Source organism: Pseudophryne corroboree, chromosome 1 (assembly GCF_028390025.1).
Source record: "Pseudophryne corroboree isolate aPseCor3 chromosome 1, aPseCor3.hap2, whole genome shotgun sequence".
Taxonomy (NCBI): domain Eukaryota; kingdom Metazoa; phylum Chordata; class Amphibia; order Anura; family Myobatrachidae; genus Pseudophryne; species Pseudophryne corroboree.
Genome location: NC_086444.1, coordinates 367,445,674 through 367,461,866, shown reverse-complemented (window position 1 = coordinate 367,461,866; position 16,193 = coordinate 367,445,674). Strand labels below are relative to the sequence as shown.

The 16,193-nt window shown below is 46.9% G+C and overlaps 1 protein-coding gene across 1 annotated transcript in view; it reads left to right on the top strand.

Annotated features, from left to right (window-relative positions):
- Positions 1–688: 688 nt before the first annotated feature.
- CRKL (CRK like proto-oncogene, adaptor protein) overlaps positions 689–16,193 on the top strand; it is a 28,278-nt gene continuing 12,773 nt past the window's right edge. The window contains exons 1-2 of the mRNA XM_063913015.1: positions 689–1,293; positions 2,651–3,107. Of these exons, the coding sequence (XP_063769085.1) occupies positions 983–1,293; positions 2,651–3,107 (768 nt within the window). The 5' untranslated portion in view covers positions 689–982. The remainder of the gene's footprint in view (positions 1,294–2,650; positions 3,108–16,193) is intronic.

Sequence of the window (16,193 nt, the reverse complement as noted above, 5' to 3'; positions counted from 1 at the left end):
AAAAGTTCTATATAATAAGGTAATGAGGCTGTAAAGTACACAAGTACCCATATTTTATTGACGGGTCCAAAATATTTTGTGTACAGTCCTCAACAGTTTAGTCGTTAGCTGGAATAATAGTCCACACCTGGTCCAGTAACAAGAAATGAAACACCAATAGCATCAGCAGCAGCAGCTGGCTGGGGCAATAAATTTAAATTTACCCTAAATTTGAGTGCACTTTTTGTTTATATTAATGGAATAAATAAAACCAAAATCACTTTTAATTGTAGGAGATATTATTGGGGAAACAATGAGTGACACCTAAATTATATTTACAATCAAACTATAGAACTTTTAGAGAACTACTGCACTTACAATACAAACGGACTTCATTAAGGTTTATAGAGTAACCCCTTTATAGGATTATCTCTGACCAGCTAAATATATAGAGTGATGTAATCGATGTGTGCTACTGGCGTCAGAAGCTCAGAACACCCTGCAGGGACTGGTGTCCAATAAAGCTGTATTGGTCGAGCAGGAGCGCTCATTGACGTCAGCCGGCGGTCCCACCTGATTGGTTGAATTACTAAGGTGCTGATTGTACGACCATATGAAAAAGCGCGTTCACGTCTGTTCAATATAAACTGACAGGAGCGATAGCCAATAGTAGGCAGAGACACTCCCCACTCCGAGCAGAGGGGCACTGTGACTATCATGCACCGGCCTCCTATTGGCTGTGACGCGCATCCGGTTGGCTGTATGTGAAAGCCCGCAGTCTCTCCGCCATCTTCCTTGTCTCCCCAGTACTAGTCTCGTAGAGTAGCGCAGGGAGGGGACACAAGTTGGGTTGCACACAGACCGCGCGGGCCTGACGGGACCTGCTGCCTCCGCTGTTGCCATGGAACCCAGAGCAGTCCGCCAGTGAGCCGCCGCCCTGTGACACCCCCCCATCCCCGCTCACACCCGCTATCTCCGATCATCCCCGGCGGCTGCACGCACCATGTCGTCCGCCCGATTCGATTCGTCGGACCGCTCGAGCTGGTACTTCGGCCCCGTGTCCCGGCATGAGGCCCAGTCTCGGCTGCAGGGGCAGCGGCACGGCGTATTCCTGGTCCGGGACTCGTCCACCTGCCCCGGGGATCACGTGCTGTCCGTGTCCGAGAACTCGCGGGTCTCCCACTACATCATCAACTCGCTGCCCGGCCGCCGCTTTAAGATCGGGGACCAGGAGTTCGACAACCTGCCTGCTCTGCTGGACTTCTACAAGATCCACTACCTGGACACCACCACCCTCATCGAGCCGGCGTCCAGGTGAGCTGCCGGAGTGTGCCTGCTGCTGGGGAGGAGGCGGGGGGAATGGTTCAGAGCCCCTGGGCACCTGAGCAGATCCCCGGGTTACACATGTCAGAGCCACCCAGCTGTGCTGTTACCCGGATCAGGCGTTCACATGTGCCCAGTGCTGGCTGCGCTTCTGCACATCGGACGTGCCCGAGCCTCTACCTCCAGGGCTTCTCTATGGAGCCTGCTGCTGACAGCCAGGGATGAGCTTGTCATATTAGAGCCGGTGTCTGATGAATGGACTGCATGGTTTATAAAAGGGAAGATGTACTAAGCCTTGGATAGGGATAAAGTGGAGAGAGTCAGCTCCTAACTGCCATGTTACAGGCTGGGTTTTAAAAAAAAATACAGTAGTTGGTACTTTTGCTCTCTCCCCACTTTACCACTCGCCAAGGCTTAGTACATAGACCCTCTAGTGCATGGTCACTGCTTTGCTTCTTAAGTGACAATTGCAAAATGTAGAGAGGGGGTGATTGCTGTTGCCCACATAGCTATTATAAGTACTTTAGTATCTATTGCTTAAACTGCAGTGATGGTTACAATTAAGTGTGGATTGGACATTTTGTGATGATGAGACTTGTCTATTTCAGTGGTTATAACTACTGGCCTACTTGACGGACATTGGTATGTTTTCAACCAATTCCACACTTTTCTTGGTGTCCTGCTAATTCCCTGCTTTGCCTAGGTTTACAAAACAATCTGGTAATTTTAGTTTTCTGGTTCCAGAATCCTAGCCATCCTTGATGCTAATAATGCTGATTATCCATTACTAATAACTCTATCGCTTGTACATCAGTTCTCTATGTAATTGAACTTCTGAAGCACCTTTTCATTGAACTTGTTGAGTTGCAATAGAATTTAGGTATTTGGAAACGGTTATGTCCATAGGAGGTGATACTAGTATAGGTACTAGGGTGCTTAGTGAATCTTGTGTAGTTGCTGGGCTACTACCAGAACAATACCCCAGACTGCAGAGTATTGCTCTGTACACTGTAGCCACTGCATCGCATCACATTTGTCAGGCAAATTGTCGTGGTACACAAGCAAGGGAATGAAGAGGACAGTTGGGGTTTAGCTGATCTAATTAGTTGGCCTTTAGAAATACTGTACTTATTTGCTGAACTCATTTACTAAATGCGATTACTTTGGATTTGGCTCATAATACATGCATTCAACTGAGCTTTTAATACTTGCTTGATATGGAATTCTCAAAAGTGATCTCTCACAGTAAATACTTACTGAATGCAGTCACTTCTTATTTGTATTATTTTGTCTGCATTTAAGCCATGCCAACTTGTATTTATTTTTGTTTTTCCCCTTCTTTTAATAGGTACGCAAGCCCACCAGGTACTGCTCCTAATGTTCTTGCATCAGAGGAAAACCTGGAGTGCGTGCGGACTCTGTATGATTTCCCTGGTAATGATGCTGAGGACCTTCCTTTTAAAAAAGGTGAAATTTTAATGATTGTAGAAAAGCCAGAGGAACAATGGTGGAGCGCCCGAAACAAAGACGGTCGTGTTGGTATGATCCCTGTTCCTTACGTGGAGAAGCTTTCTCGTCTATCGCTTCATGGGAAAATAGGAAACAGGAATTCAAACAGCTATGGTATACCTGAACCTGCACATGCCTATGCTCAGCCTCAGACTCCCAGCCCTCTGCCTGTCTCTTCCACCCCTCCTGGCGTCGTCATCACTCCCTTACCTTCTACGCAGAATGGACCCATCTATGCTAAAGCTATACAGAGACGGGTTCCATGTGCTTATGATAAAACCGCTCTTGCGTTAGAGGTAAGTTTCTGTGTACACTAACTCAGTTGTGTAAGAAATGACTGCTCCCTGTAATAGTTGTGAGTACCGTGTGCAGAATTGTCATTTTCATGCTCCATTTATATTACTGTACCTCCGTTGCAAAAAGTTGACAAGGCTTGTAGACGTAGTTTCAGATTTGGTTGTTGGCAGAGCACCGGTGGCCACAGTGCCTTTTAATTATGCAACTGTGTGATGTACTTGGTACAGAAAGTCATTTGTGAACATGTATAACTTTGTCCGAAGACCACCAACATATCATAATTTTACCAGAATGTCCATTAACTAGAATTACTGGTTAGATTTTGTCTTCCCCTCCCCCCTGATTAGGCATTTGGAGCACTTGTTCTTTTCCTACCTTGGTTATGAGCTTGCTTGGTATTATTTGCACAGAATAGTTAGCAATGTACTGTTACCCACTTAGTCACATCTCTGGAAGTAGGTCTGTACAGTCTTATTTTATCAAGTGTGTCAATTAGTACAACGTAATCACACAAGTCTCCCAGGGTTATTATTTTAATTAGGTTACTTCCTGGAAAAAGACTTGGAAGGTTACCAAGTAGGTTGGGCTGTTCTACATGAACTTCTAAATCTCAGTGCTCCCATTTTTTATATTTTTTGCATACCGTTTATTTTTAGCAAGCATCTAAAGCTGAGCACACACTGGGATTCTGGGTACATATGGGGCACGATTCAGTTCAAGACAATTGAATAGCTCCTATAGTTACCTTCCGGGGCTATTCAATACAGCGTCCTGTGACACCCGACGACGGGATTTCTTCTCGCACCCCCGGAGGGGTGCAAGCAGAAATCCGACAAAAGTGCCGGCGCAATGCTGATTTCTGTCCTTAGCGCGGCAGACACAGCATCTCGCTGGATACTTAAGTCGGAGAATGACGGTTCTCCTGACAAAACACCCTGTTTAGTCCGGAAGAACATGTATTCTCCGACTTATCAATGCGCTGTATTGAATAGCCCCGGGAGCTAATTCCCGGCGCTATTCAACTGTCTTTTGAATTTACTCATGCCCATTAAGTGATGTAATGAAGGTCTGGGCGACATCGCTCTTCCCTCCATTCCACATGCTGCGGTCGCTAGCGTTATTGCCTGATTGGCTGCGCAGCAGTGCTGACTGGGAAGAGTCTCTAGCGTCTGCATGCACCAGAAAATCTGGCATACGCACTGAACGATGTGCCCAATTTGTCATTCCGATTAGTCCAGAAACGATCGATCGGGTAGATATTGTCTGTGTGTATCCAGCTAAGTGAAGTTTTTCTTATTAACATTGAGAGAAATATTCAATGTGGGTCTGCTTACACATCGCTGTTGTTTACGGTAACTCACATTGCAGACTTTCCTGCCCACTTCTGTGACGTGCAAGGAAAAATCCTCAGTGTTAGTTGAATAAACAGTTGGTGCCGCTAACGGACTGCTCCCTAAATGTTTCTCCCTGCTATTGCCAATATTGTGCACAGCACTCCAAGCCATAAAGGTGCGTACACACGGTGTGATGTGCATAGCACCCGACATTGACCATGCGATGTGGCCGGTGCCCGGCACCACCGATATAGTCAATGTTGGCTTGCCTGCACAGTCTATTTTTTTTTCTTGCAATGCCGTCCGTGCATCAGCATCGCAAGCGATGTGCACTATATTCTTTTCCTGCGATATGGACTATATATAGGAAAATCGCACCGTGTATATGCACCTTTAGACTGCAGCTGATGTATGTTGGTATGTCTCTACTGATTCATGGAAATGGCTATTTGTATGTCCTTCCAGTTTTCTGCATCTGCCTTAATCGCACTATAAAATGCATTTACACCTTTTTAAAATGCATGTAAATTGCTCAAATCGTTATTCCTAGTGTTACCATTCTCATTAGTGCAATGTGGTAGTGTTTTTGACTGCTTACATCTGTGTTGTGGAAAGCATACAAAGGGGGGAATTCAATTGTTTTGGGCGCCCATAAATCCAGTCTAAAGTGACCGGAACTATTCAGTTGTTTGGGTGGCTAGTCTCAACAAGGGCGAACACTCGTATCCTAAATTCAGGTGAATAGCCACATAAACCTGCTACTCCAGTGCCAAGCTGCTGTTAAGGTTCCCAAAAACACACCTTTGGGCAGATTTGTGCTTGCACCACAGCAGGGTGCCAGCAGAAATCCATGAAAGTGTTGAATAGCTCCTGGTACTTTAGACCAGGAGCTAGGGGCGCAGGAAACAAACTCCCCCCGACAAAGTATAATAAAATGAAAAACACGAGTGTGTGTGTATGTTACTGTCTGTTGCTTTGTCCACTGTAGGGTCAGATTTAACATGCATTTTTTGTTTCTGTAGAAAGTTAGTTCTTGGCATTATTGTAATAGTATAAAATGCATACAAATAAGTAGTCCCGCTTCCTGTCCCTTTACTGTATGTTTTGGCTTTAAAGCAAATAATAAGATTTGTACATAAATACATTCATGAATGACATCAAACCTACACTAGTATCATTGTTGTGTTCATTTCCTTTCTCCACCCTTTTCACCAGAGTAGTAAATGTGCTCTCTAAGTATACAGTCAGCAGGAGAGCGCATGCACTCTGTTATCAGACAGTGCAGCTTGGCAGTGAGTCAGTGTGTACAGAAGTCCTCCGATTTATCAGTAAGAGGAGGAAATGACACATGGCAAAGTCGTGTGTCATTGACTCAGAAAATCCACACATACCTGAGCATGTGCACTGTTCCTCTGAGTCAGTTTACCCACCCTTTAGGCCATGGATTCCAGTAATAACCAATAGACAACAGATCACAGCAAAGCTACCTGCAGGGTTTTGATGGGCGGGTTGTGATTCACGTGTCTGGCAATAGCAAATATTTCCAGTTCCAGAGACAAACTAGTTAGGACCTGCATGTGCATTATGTTCCCAAGGTACACATTCACCTATTAAAGGGTGTCCTCTTTAACTTCAGCTTTATACATGGAGTTCGGAAAGTGCATCCACAGTTACTGTGCTACACAAGTCTCCCCACAGAGAACATGTGCTAAGTAGTGTGACAACATAATTTGGTTTTTAATACTTTATTTACATGAAATAAAATTTGCATACTTATCTACAGTAAGTGTTGGTCCCACTCTGACCTCCCAAAGCTGCCATGGAGATCTGCAGAGGGACTTTCCAAACTCCCGGTATATCTTCAGAGATAATTAATATAGGAACATAATAATTTTGAAACGTAATTAAAGATATTAGTCATTTAGTTTTATTACGTGTGTATGCATGTATAACTATATATAAATAATTTTCTGGTCCAGCAACAAGGAAGCTTATTTTTCTTCAGTACTTTCTGTCCAATCTCAGGATAGGACATATAGGGGTCGATTCTATTCGGCAACTAATGAATAGCGCCGGGAATTAGCTCCCGACGCTATTCAATTCAGCAACTAGTTACGTCGGCGATGGCCCGTTCTCGCCGACAAAACAGGTTGAATTGTCGGGAGAACGGGCATTCTCAGACTTAACTCCCCAGCGCGAGGCTGATTCCCGACAGAATCAGCCTCGCGCCGGCCGCGAGGCAGCACTTTTGTCGGGTTTCTCTTCTCATCCCCCGGGGATGAGAGAAGAATTCCCGACAATTGCAGGTAATTAGTTGCTGAATTGAATAGCGTCGTGAGCTAATTCCCGGCGCTATTCATTAGTTGCCGAATAGAATCGACCCCATAGAAACTAAACTTGTGTATAAAGACTGAGTCTTTTGGTGAGATTCATTTGTTATATTGCACCTGATCTCCAGTGTAAAGTGAGAATGTAGGGTGATTTTCAATTGATCTATTTATTGTGCATATCGCGTCCATAGCTGTCGGGTTTAGCCGCGTAAAGCAGCTAAACCCAACTAATCTAATAGGCGTGAAATGAAAAGACCCGTTTGTGTGCCCAAACAGGTTTCTTTTCATGCATTTCATCTTTCCACCCCCGGGAGTAGCGAGCTTCAATGATGATATTACGGCCATTGGCAGAAACAATTGAATAGCTGGCGGCATGTGCGGAAGGGGGAGAAAGAATTGAATCTTGTCCTTTGAATCAAGTTTGGTGTTCTCTCATTTGCTTTATCTCCTTTTCTGTCTAAGAAACTTGTGTAACATTGACCATTTTGCTAGCAGTCTCTTATACCACTTTTTCAACAACAACAAAACAGATCTGACCAGGGATTCTGGACACTGTTGCAAACCAGGTCAGACCCTGTTTACACTCCCCTTTGACCCAGGTTATTTCCAGGGTCAGACCCTTTTATACCCCTTTCACACTGCCAATGTATTGGCCGCTGCTGCAGGCTTCCCTGACCTGGCAATATGCAAATTGCCTGTGTGTGTGTATATGTATGTATATATATATATGTATGTATATATATGTGTGTGTGTGTATATATATGTATGTATATATATATATATATATATATATATATATATATATATATATATATATATAATATTTAATATTCATTCCCATAGAGAATCCTCTTCAAACTCCTCACCCTCACATACAAGGCACTCTCTAATTCCACTGCTCCCTACATCTCCAACCTCCTCTCCCTTCATACTCCCTCCCGCCCACTACGGTCAGCCAATGACCGTTGTGTCTCTTCTGCCCTGGTCACGGTTTCCCATGCTCGAGTTCAAGATTTTGCCCGTGCTGCACCCTTTCAGTGGAATGCACTCCCCCGCTCCATTAGACTCTCCCCGACCTTGCAAAGCTTCAAACGAGCACTGAAAACCCACCTATTTATCTAAGCGTACCCTTCCAATGCATAACCTAGTCCTTAGGCTGCTCCTCCATCCACCTGCCTCATGCCTTGAACATCTCCTGCTTTGCTTGCATCCTGCCATCAGGCTTCCTCCCGCTTGCTTGCACCTCATGTCACCTGTCTGTCGCCCCACTCCACTAGATTGTTAGCTATTCAGGAGCCGGGCCCTCTTTTCTCTTGTTGTCAAAGCCCTCTTCTCGACACATTTTTACTCGCAGCTCTCCTGGTAAAGGCTCATCTCTATCTACGGCCGCCAGCCCCAAGTAGTACAATGATTACTGACTCGCTACTTACATCTAAGCTGTTATGTTTTGAGAATTGTGGTGCTCTTTGTTACCTGTACTCTATTTTTGTTAATTATTTACTGTAATGCTAAGTTTGTCTCCCTGTACTGTCCTTTGTACGGCGCTGTGAAACACTTGTGGCGCCCTATAAATAAAATGTGGTAGTAGTAGTAATATTGATGATATCTCTGTTTTGAGAATAACTTGGATATCCCAAATCTAATGTATTATGTTAATTTTAATGTATCTGTAATAACCATTTCTCTATCGTCCTAGTGGATGCTGGGGTTCCTGAAAGGACCATGGGGAATAGCGGCTCTGCAGGAGACAGGGCACAAAAGTAAAGCTTTCCGATCAGGTGGTGTGCACTGGCTCCTCCCCCTATGACCCTCCTCCAAGCCAGTTAGATTTTTGTGCCCGGCCGAGAAGGGTGCAATCTAGGTGGCTCTCCTAAAGAGCTGCTTAGAGAAAGTTTAGCTTAGGTTTTTTATTTTACAGTGAGTCCTGCTGGCAACAGGATCACTGCAACGAGGGACTTAGGGGAGAAGAAGTGAACTCACCTGCGTGCAGGATGGATTGGCTTCTTGGCTACTGGACATCAGCTCCAGAGGGACGATCACAGGTACAGCCTGGATGGTCACCGGAGCCTCGCCGCCGGCCCCCTTGCAGATGCTGAAACATGAAGAGGTCCAGAATCGGCGGCAGAAGACTCCTCAGTCTTCTAAAGGTAGCGCACAGCACTGCAGCTGTGCGCCATTTTCCTCTCCGCACACTTCACACGGCAGTCACTGAGGGTGCAGGGCGCTGGGAGGGGAGCGCCCTGGGAGGCAAATGAAAACCTATTTGGCTAAAAAATACCTCACATATAGCCTCCGGGGCTATATGGAGATATTTAACCCCTGCCAGAATACACTAAAGAGCGGGAGACGAGCCCGCCGGAAAAGGGGCGGGGCCTATCTCCTCAGCACACAGCGCCATTTTCCTTACACAGCTCCGCTGGTCAGGACGGCTCCCAGGTCTCTCCCCTGCACTGCACTACAGAAACAGGGTAAAACAAGAGAGGGGGGGCAAAATAGTGGCAAAAATTATATTATAAAAGCAGCTATACAGGGAGCACTTATTATAAGGCTATCCCTGTCATATATAGCGCTTTTGGTGTGTGCTGGCAAACTCTCCCTCTGTCTCCCCAAAGGGCTAGTGGGGTCCTGTCTTCGTTAAGAGCATTCCCTGTGTGTCTGCTGTGTGTCGGTACGTGTGTGTCGACATGTATGAGGACGATATTGGTGTGGAGGCGGAGCAATTGCCAAATATGGGGATGTCACCTCCTAGGGGGTCGACACCAGAATGGATGCCTTTATTTATGGAATTACGGGATAGTGTCAACACACTAAAGCAGTCGTTTGTCGACATGAGACGGCCGGACAATCAGTTAGTGCCTGTCCAGGCGCCTCAAACACCGTCAGGGGCTGTAAAACGCCCTTTGCCTCAGTCGGTCGACACAGACCCAGACACAGGCACTGATTCCAGTGGCGACGGTGACGAATCAACCGTATTTTCCAGTAGGGCCACACGTTCTATGATTTTGGCAATGAAGGAGGCGTTACATTTAGCTGATACTACTGGTACCACTAAACAGGGTATTATGTGGGGTGTGAAAAAACTACCTATAGTTTTTCCTGAATCAGAAGAACTAAATGATGTATGTGATGAAGCGTGGGTTGCCCCCGATAAAAAGATGCTAATTTCAAAGAAGTTATTAGCTTTATACCCTTTCCCGTCAGAGGTTAGGGCGCGCTGGGAAACACCTCCTAGGGTGGATAAGGCGCTCACACGCTTATCTAAACAAGTGGCGTTACCCTCTCCTGAGACGGCCGCACTTAAAGATCCAACAGATAGGAGGATGGAAAATATCCAAAAAAGTATATACACACATACAGGTGTTATACTACGACCAGCTATAGCGTCAGCCTGGATGTGCAGTGCTGGAGTAGTTTGGTCAGAGTCCCTGATTGAAAATATTGATACCCTGGATAGGGACAATGTTTTACTGTCTTTAGAGCAAATAAAGGATGCATTTCTTTATATGCGTGATGCACAGAGGGATATCTGCACACTGGCATCACGGGTAAGTGCTATGTCCATTTCGGCCAGAAGAAGTTTATGGACGCGACAGTGGTCAGGCGATGCGGACTCAAAACGGCATATGGAAGTTTTGCCGTATAAAGGGGAGGAGTTATTTGGAGTCGGTCTATCAGATTTGGTGGCCACGGCTACAGCCGGGAAATCCACCTTTTTACCTCAAGCTACTCCCCAACAGAAAAAGACACCGACTTTTCAACCGCAGTCCTTTCGTTCCTTTAAAAACAAGAGAGCAAAGGGATATTCATATCTGCCACGAGGCAGAGGAAGGGGGAAGAGACACCAACAGGCAGCTCCTTCCCTGGAACAGAAGCCCTCCCCCGCTTCTACAAAAGCCTCAGCATGACGCTGGGGCTTCTCAAGCGGACTCGGGGGCGGTGGGCGGTCGTCTCAAGCATTTCAGCGCGCAGTGGGCTCACTCGCAGGTAGATCCCTGGATCCTGCAGATAATATCTCAGGGGTACAGGTTGGAACTAGAGACAGATCCGCCTCGCCGTTTCCTGAAGTCTGCTTTACCAACGTCCCCCTCCGAAAGGGAGACGGTTTTGGAAGCCATTCACAAGCTGTACTCTCAGCAGGTGATAGTCAAGGTACCTCTTCTACAACAGGGAAAGGGGTATTATTCCACTCTATTTGTGGTACCGAAGCCGGACGGCTCGGTAAGACCTATTCTAAATCTGAAGTCCTTGAACCTGTACATAAAGAAGTTCAAGTTCAAAATGGAGTCACTCAGAGCAGTGATAGCGAACCTGGAAGAAGGGGACTTTATGGTGTCCTTGGACATCAAGGATGCGTACCTCCACGTTCCAATTTACCCCTCACACCAGGGGTACCTCAGGTTCGTTGTACAAAACTGTCACTATCAGTTTCAGACGCTGCCGTTCGGATTGTCCACGGCACCTCGGGTCTTTACAAAGGTAATGGCCGAGATGATGATTCTTCTTCGAAGAAAAGGCGTATTAATTATCCCATACTTGGACGATCTCCTAATAAGGGCAAGGTCCAGAGAACAGCTAGAGAGGGGATTAGCACTGTCTCAAGAAGTGCTAAAACAGCACGGCTGGATTCTGAATATTCCAAAATCCCAGTTAATGCCGACAACTCGTCTGCTGTTCCTAGGGATGATTCTGGACACGGTTCAGAAAAAGGTTTTTCTCCCGGAGGAAAAAGCCAAGGAGTTGTCCGAGCTTGTCAGGAACCTCCTAAAACCAGGAAAGGTGTCTGTACATCAATGCACAAGAGTCCTGGGAAAAATGGTGGCTTCTTACGAAGCAATTCCATTCGGCAGATTCCATGCACGAATTTTCCAGAGGGATCTGTTAGACAAATGGTCAGGGTCGCATCTTCAGATGCACCAGCGGATAACCCTGTCTCCAAGGACAAGGGTATCTCTTCTGTGGTGGTTGCAGAGTGCTCATCTATTGGAGGGCCGCAGATTCGGCATACAGGATTGGATCCTGGTGACCACGGACGCCAGCCTGAGAGGCTGGGGAGCAGTCGCACAAGGAAGAAACTTCCAGGGAGTGTGGACGAGCCTGGAAACGTCTCTTCACATAAACATTCTGGAACTAAGAGCAATCTACAATGCTCTAAGCCAGGCAGAACCTCTGCTTCAAGGAAAACCGGTGTTGATCCAGTCGGACAACATCACGGCAGTCGCCCATGTGAACAGACAGGGCGGCACAAGAAGCAGGAGTGCAATGGCAGAAGCTGCAAGGATTCTTCGCTGGGCAGAGAATCATGTGATAGCACTGTCAGCAGTGTTCATCCCGGGAGTGGACAACTGGGAAGCAGACTTCCTCAGCAGACACGACCTTCACCCGGGAGAGTGGGGACTTCATCCGGAAGTCTTCCACATGCTGGTAACCCGTTGGGAAAGACCAATGGTGGACATGATGGCGTCTCGCCTCAACAAAAAACTGGACAGGTATTGCGCCAGGTCAAGAGATCCGCAGGCAATAGCTGTGGACGCGCTGGTAACGCCTTGGGTGTACCAGTCGGTGTATGTGTTTCCTCCTCTGCCTCTCATACCAAAAGTATTGAGAATTATACGGCAAAGAGGCGTAAGAACGATACTAGTGGTTCCGGATTGGCCAAGAAGGACTTGGTACCCGGAACTTCAAGAGATGATCACGGAAGATCCGTGGCCTCTACCTCTAAGGAGGGACTTGCTTCAGCAGGGTCCCTGTCTGTTTCAAGACTTACCGCGGCTGCGTTTGACGGCATGGCGGTTGAACGCCGGATCCTAAAGGAAAAAGGCATGCCGGAAGAAGTCATTCCTACTTTGATTAAAGCAAGGAAGGAAGTAACCGTGCAACACTATCACCGCATTTGGCGAAGATATGTTGCGTGGTGCGAGGATCGGAGTGCTCCGACGGAGGAATTTCAACTGGGTCGATTCCTACATTTCCTGCAATCAGGATTGTCTATGGGTCTCAAATTGGGATCTATTAAGGTTCAAATTTCGGCCCTGTCGATTTTCTTTCAAAAAGAATTGGCTTCAGTTCCTGAAGTCCAGACTTTTGTTAAGGGAGTGCTGCATATACAGCCTCCTGTGGTGCCTCCAGTGGCACCGTGGGATCTCAATGTGGTTTTGGAATTTCTAAAATCTCATTGGTTTGAACCACTAAAAAAGGTGGATTTAAAATATCTCACATGGAAAGTGACCATGTTACTAGCCCTGGCTTCGGCCAGGAGAGTGTCAGAACTGGCAGCTTTATCTTACAAAAGCCCATATCTGATTTTCCATTCGGACAGGGCAGAACTGCGGACTCGTCCGCATTTTCTCCCTAAGGTGGTGTCAGCATTTCATCTGAACCAGCCTATTGTAGTGCCTGCGGCTACAAGTGACTTGGAGGACTCCAAGTTACTGGACGTTGTCAGAGCATTAAAAATATATATTGCAAGGACAGCTGGAGTCAGAAAATCTGACTCGTTGTTTATATTGTATGCACCCAACAAGATGGGTGCTCCTGCGTCTAAGCAGACGATTGCTCGTTGGATCTGTAGCACAATCCAACTTGCACATTCTGTGGCAGGCCTGCCACAGCCTAAATCTGTAAAGGCCCACTCCACAAGGAAGGTGGGCTCATCTTGGGCGGCTGCCCGAGGGGTCTCGGCATTACAACTTTGCCGAGCAGCTACGTGGTCAGGGGAGAACACGTTTGTAAAATTTTACAAATTTGATACTCTGGCTAAGGAGGACCTGGAGTTCTCTCATTCGGTGCTGCAGAGTCATCCGCACTCTCCCGCCCGTTTGGGAGCTTTGGTATAATCCCCATGGTCCTTTCAGGAACCCCAGCATCCACTAGGACGATAGAGAAAATAAGAATTTACTTACCGATAATTCTATTTCTCGGAGTCCGTAGTGGATGCTGGGCGCCCATCCCAAGTGCGGATTATCTGCAATAATTGTACATAGTTATTGTTAACTAATTCGGGTTATTGTTAGGAAGCCATCTTTCAGAGGCTCCTCTGTTATCATACTGTTAACTGGTTTTGATCACAAGTTGTACGGTGTGATTGGTGTGGCTGGTATGAGTCTTACCCGGGATTCAAAATTCCTCCCTTATTGTGTACGCTCGTCCGGGCACAGTACCTAACTGGCTTGGAGGAGGGTCATAGGGGGAGGAGCCAGTGCACACCACCTGATCGGAAAGCTTTACTTTTGTGCCCTGTCTCCTGCGGAGCCGCTATTCCCCATGGTCCTTTCAGGAACCCCAGCATCCACTACGGACTCCGAGAAATAGAATTATCGGTAAGTAAATTCTTATTTTCTGTATCTATTTACTGTCTGCTTCATTGGGGCAGATTCAATTGTTCCCTGTGCCCCCTGCTTCGGTGTCTATAGCAATGGGTGTCTATTGGAGCTATTCATTTGAGCTCCAATCAGATGCCCATTACCAGTTGAGGCGTATGACAGCTCTGGGTTTAGCTGCGCAAAGAGGCTTTCCCGTCTAAAGCACTTAAATGGGCATCCAAAGTCCGGCTTAGGACGTCCACACTACAGATTTTTTAACACCTTTTCTCTAACGTCCTAGTGGATGCTGGGGACTCCGTCAGGACCATGGGGAATAGCGGCTCCGCAGGAGACAGGGCACAAAAGCAAGCTTTTAGGATCACATGGTGTGTACTGGCTCCTCCCCCTATGACCCTCCTCCAAGCCTCAGTTAGGTTTTTGTGCCCGGCCGAGAAGGGTGCAATCTAGGTGGCTCTCTTAAAGAGTTACTTAGAAAAAGTTTTTAGGTTCTTTATTTTCAGTGAGTCCTGCTGGCAACAGGCTCACTGCATCGAGGGACTTAGGGGAGAGATTTTCAACTCACCTGCGTGCAGGATGGATTGGATTCTTAGGCTACTGGACATAGCTCCAGAGGGAGTCGGAACACAGGGCTCGCCCTGGGGTTCGTCCCGGAGCCGCGCCGCCGACCCCCCTTGCAGACGCTGAAGATGAAGAGGTCCGGAACCAGGCGGCAGAAGACTGTCTTCATCAGGTAGCGCACAGCACTGCAGCTGTGCGCCATTGTTGTCAGCACACTTCACACAGCGGTCACGGAGGGTGCAGGGCGCTGGGGGGGGGCGCCCTGGGCAGCAATGTATAATACCTGTATGGCGAAAAATACATCACATATAGCCCTTGAGGCTATATGGATGTATTTAACCCCTGCCAGATATCTAAAACTCCGGAGAAGAAGCCCGCCGAAAAGGGGGCGGGGCCTATTCTCCTCAGCACACAGCGCCATTTTCCCTCACAGAAAGGCTGGTGGGAAGGCTCCCATGCTCTCCCCTGCACTGCACTACAGAAACAGGGTTAAAACAGAGAGGGGGGGCACTGATTTGGCGATATGTATATATATTAAAATGCTATAAGGGAGGAACACTTATATAAAGGTTGTCCCTGGATAATTATAGCGTTTTGGTGTGTGCTGGCAAACTCTCCCTCTGTCTCCCCAAAGGGCTAGTGGGTCCTGTCCTCTATCAGAGCATTCCCTATGTGTGTGCTGTATGTCGGTACGTGTGTGTCGACATGTATGAGGAAAATATTGGTGAGGAGGCGGAGCAAATTGCCTGTAATGGTGATGTCACTCTCTAGGGAGTCGACACCGGAATGGATGGCTTATTTATGGAAATTACGTGACAATGTCAACACGCTGCAAGCCGGTTGACGACATGAGAGGGCCGGCGAACAAATTAGTATCTGTCCAGGCGTCTCAAACACCGTCAGGGGCTGTAAAATGCCCATTTACCTCAGTCGGTCGACACAGACCCAGACACGGACACTGATTTCAGTGTCGACGGTGAAGAAACAAACGTATTTTCTTTTAGGGCCACACGTTAAGGGCAATGAAGGAGGTGTTACATATTTCTGATACTCCAAGTACCACAAAAAAGGGTATTATGTGTGAGGTGAAAAAACTACCTGTAGTTTTTCCTGAATCAGATAATTTAAATGAAGTGTGTGATGATGCGTGGGTTTCCCCCGATAGAAAATTATTGGCTGTATACCCTTTCCCGCCAGAAGTTAAGGCGCGGTGGGAAACACCCCTCAGGGTGGATAAGGCGCTCACACGCTTATCAGAACAAGTGGCGGTACCATCTACGGATAGGGCCGTACTTAAGGAGCCAGCTGATAGGAGGCTGAAAAATATCCTAAAAAGTATACACACACATGCTGGTGTTATACTGCGACCAGCGATCGCCTCAGCCTTGATGTGCAGAGCTGAGGTGGCTTGGTCGGATTCCCTGACTAAAAATATTGATACCTTTGACAGGGACAGTATTTTATTGACTATAGAGCATTTAAAGGATGCATTTCTATATATGCGAGATGCGCAGAGGGATATTTGCACTCTGGCATCAAGAGTA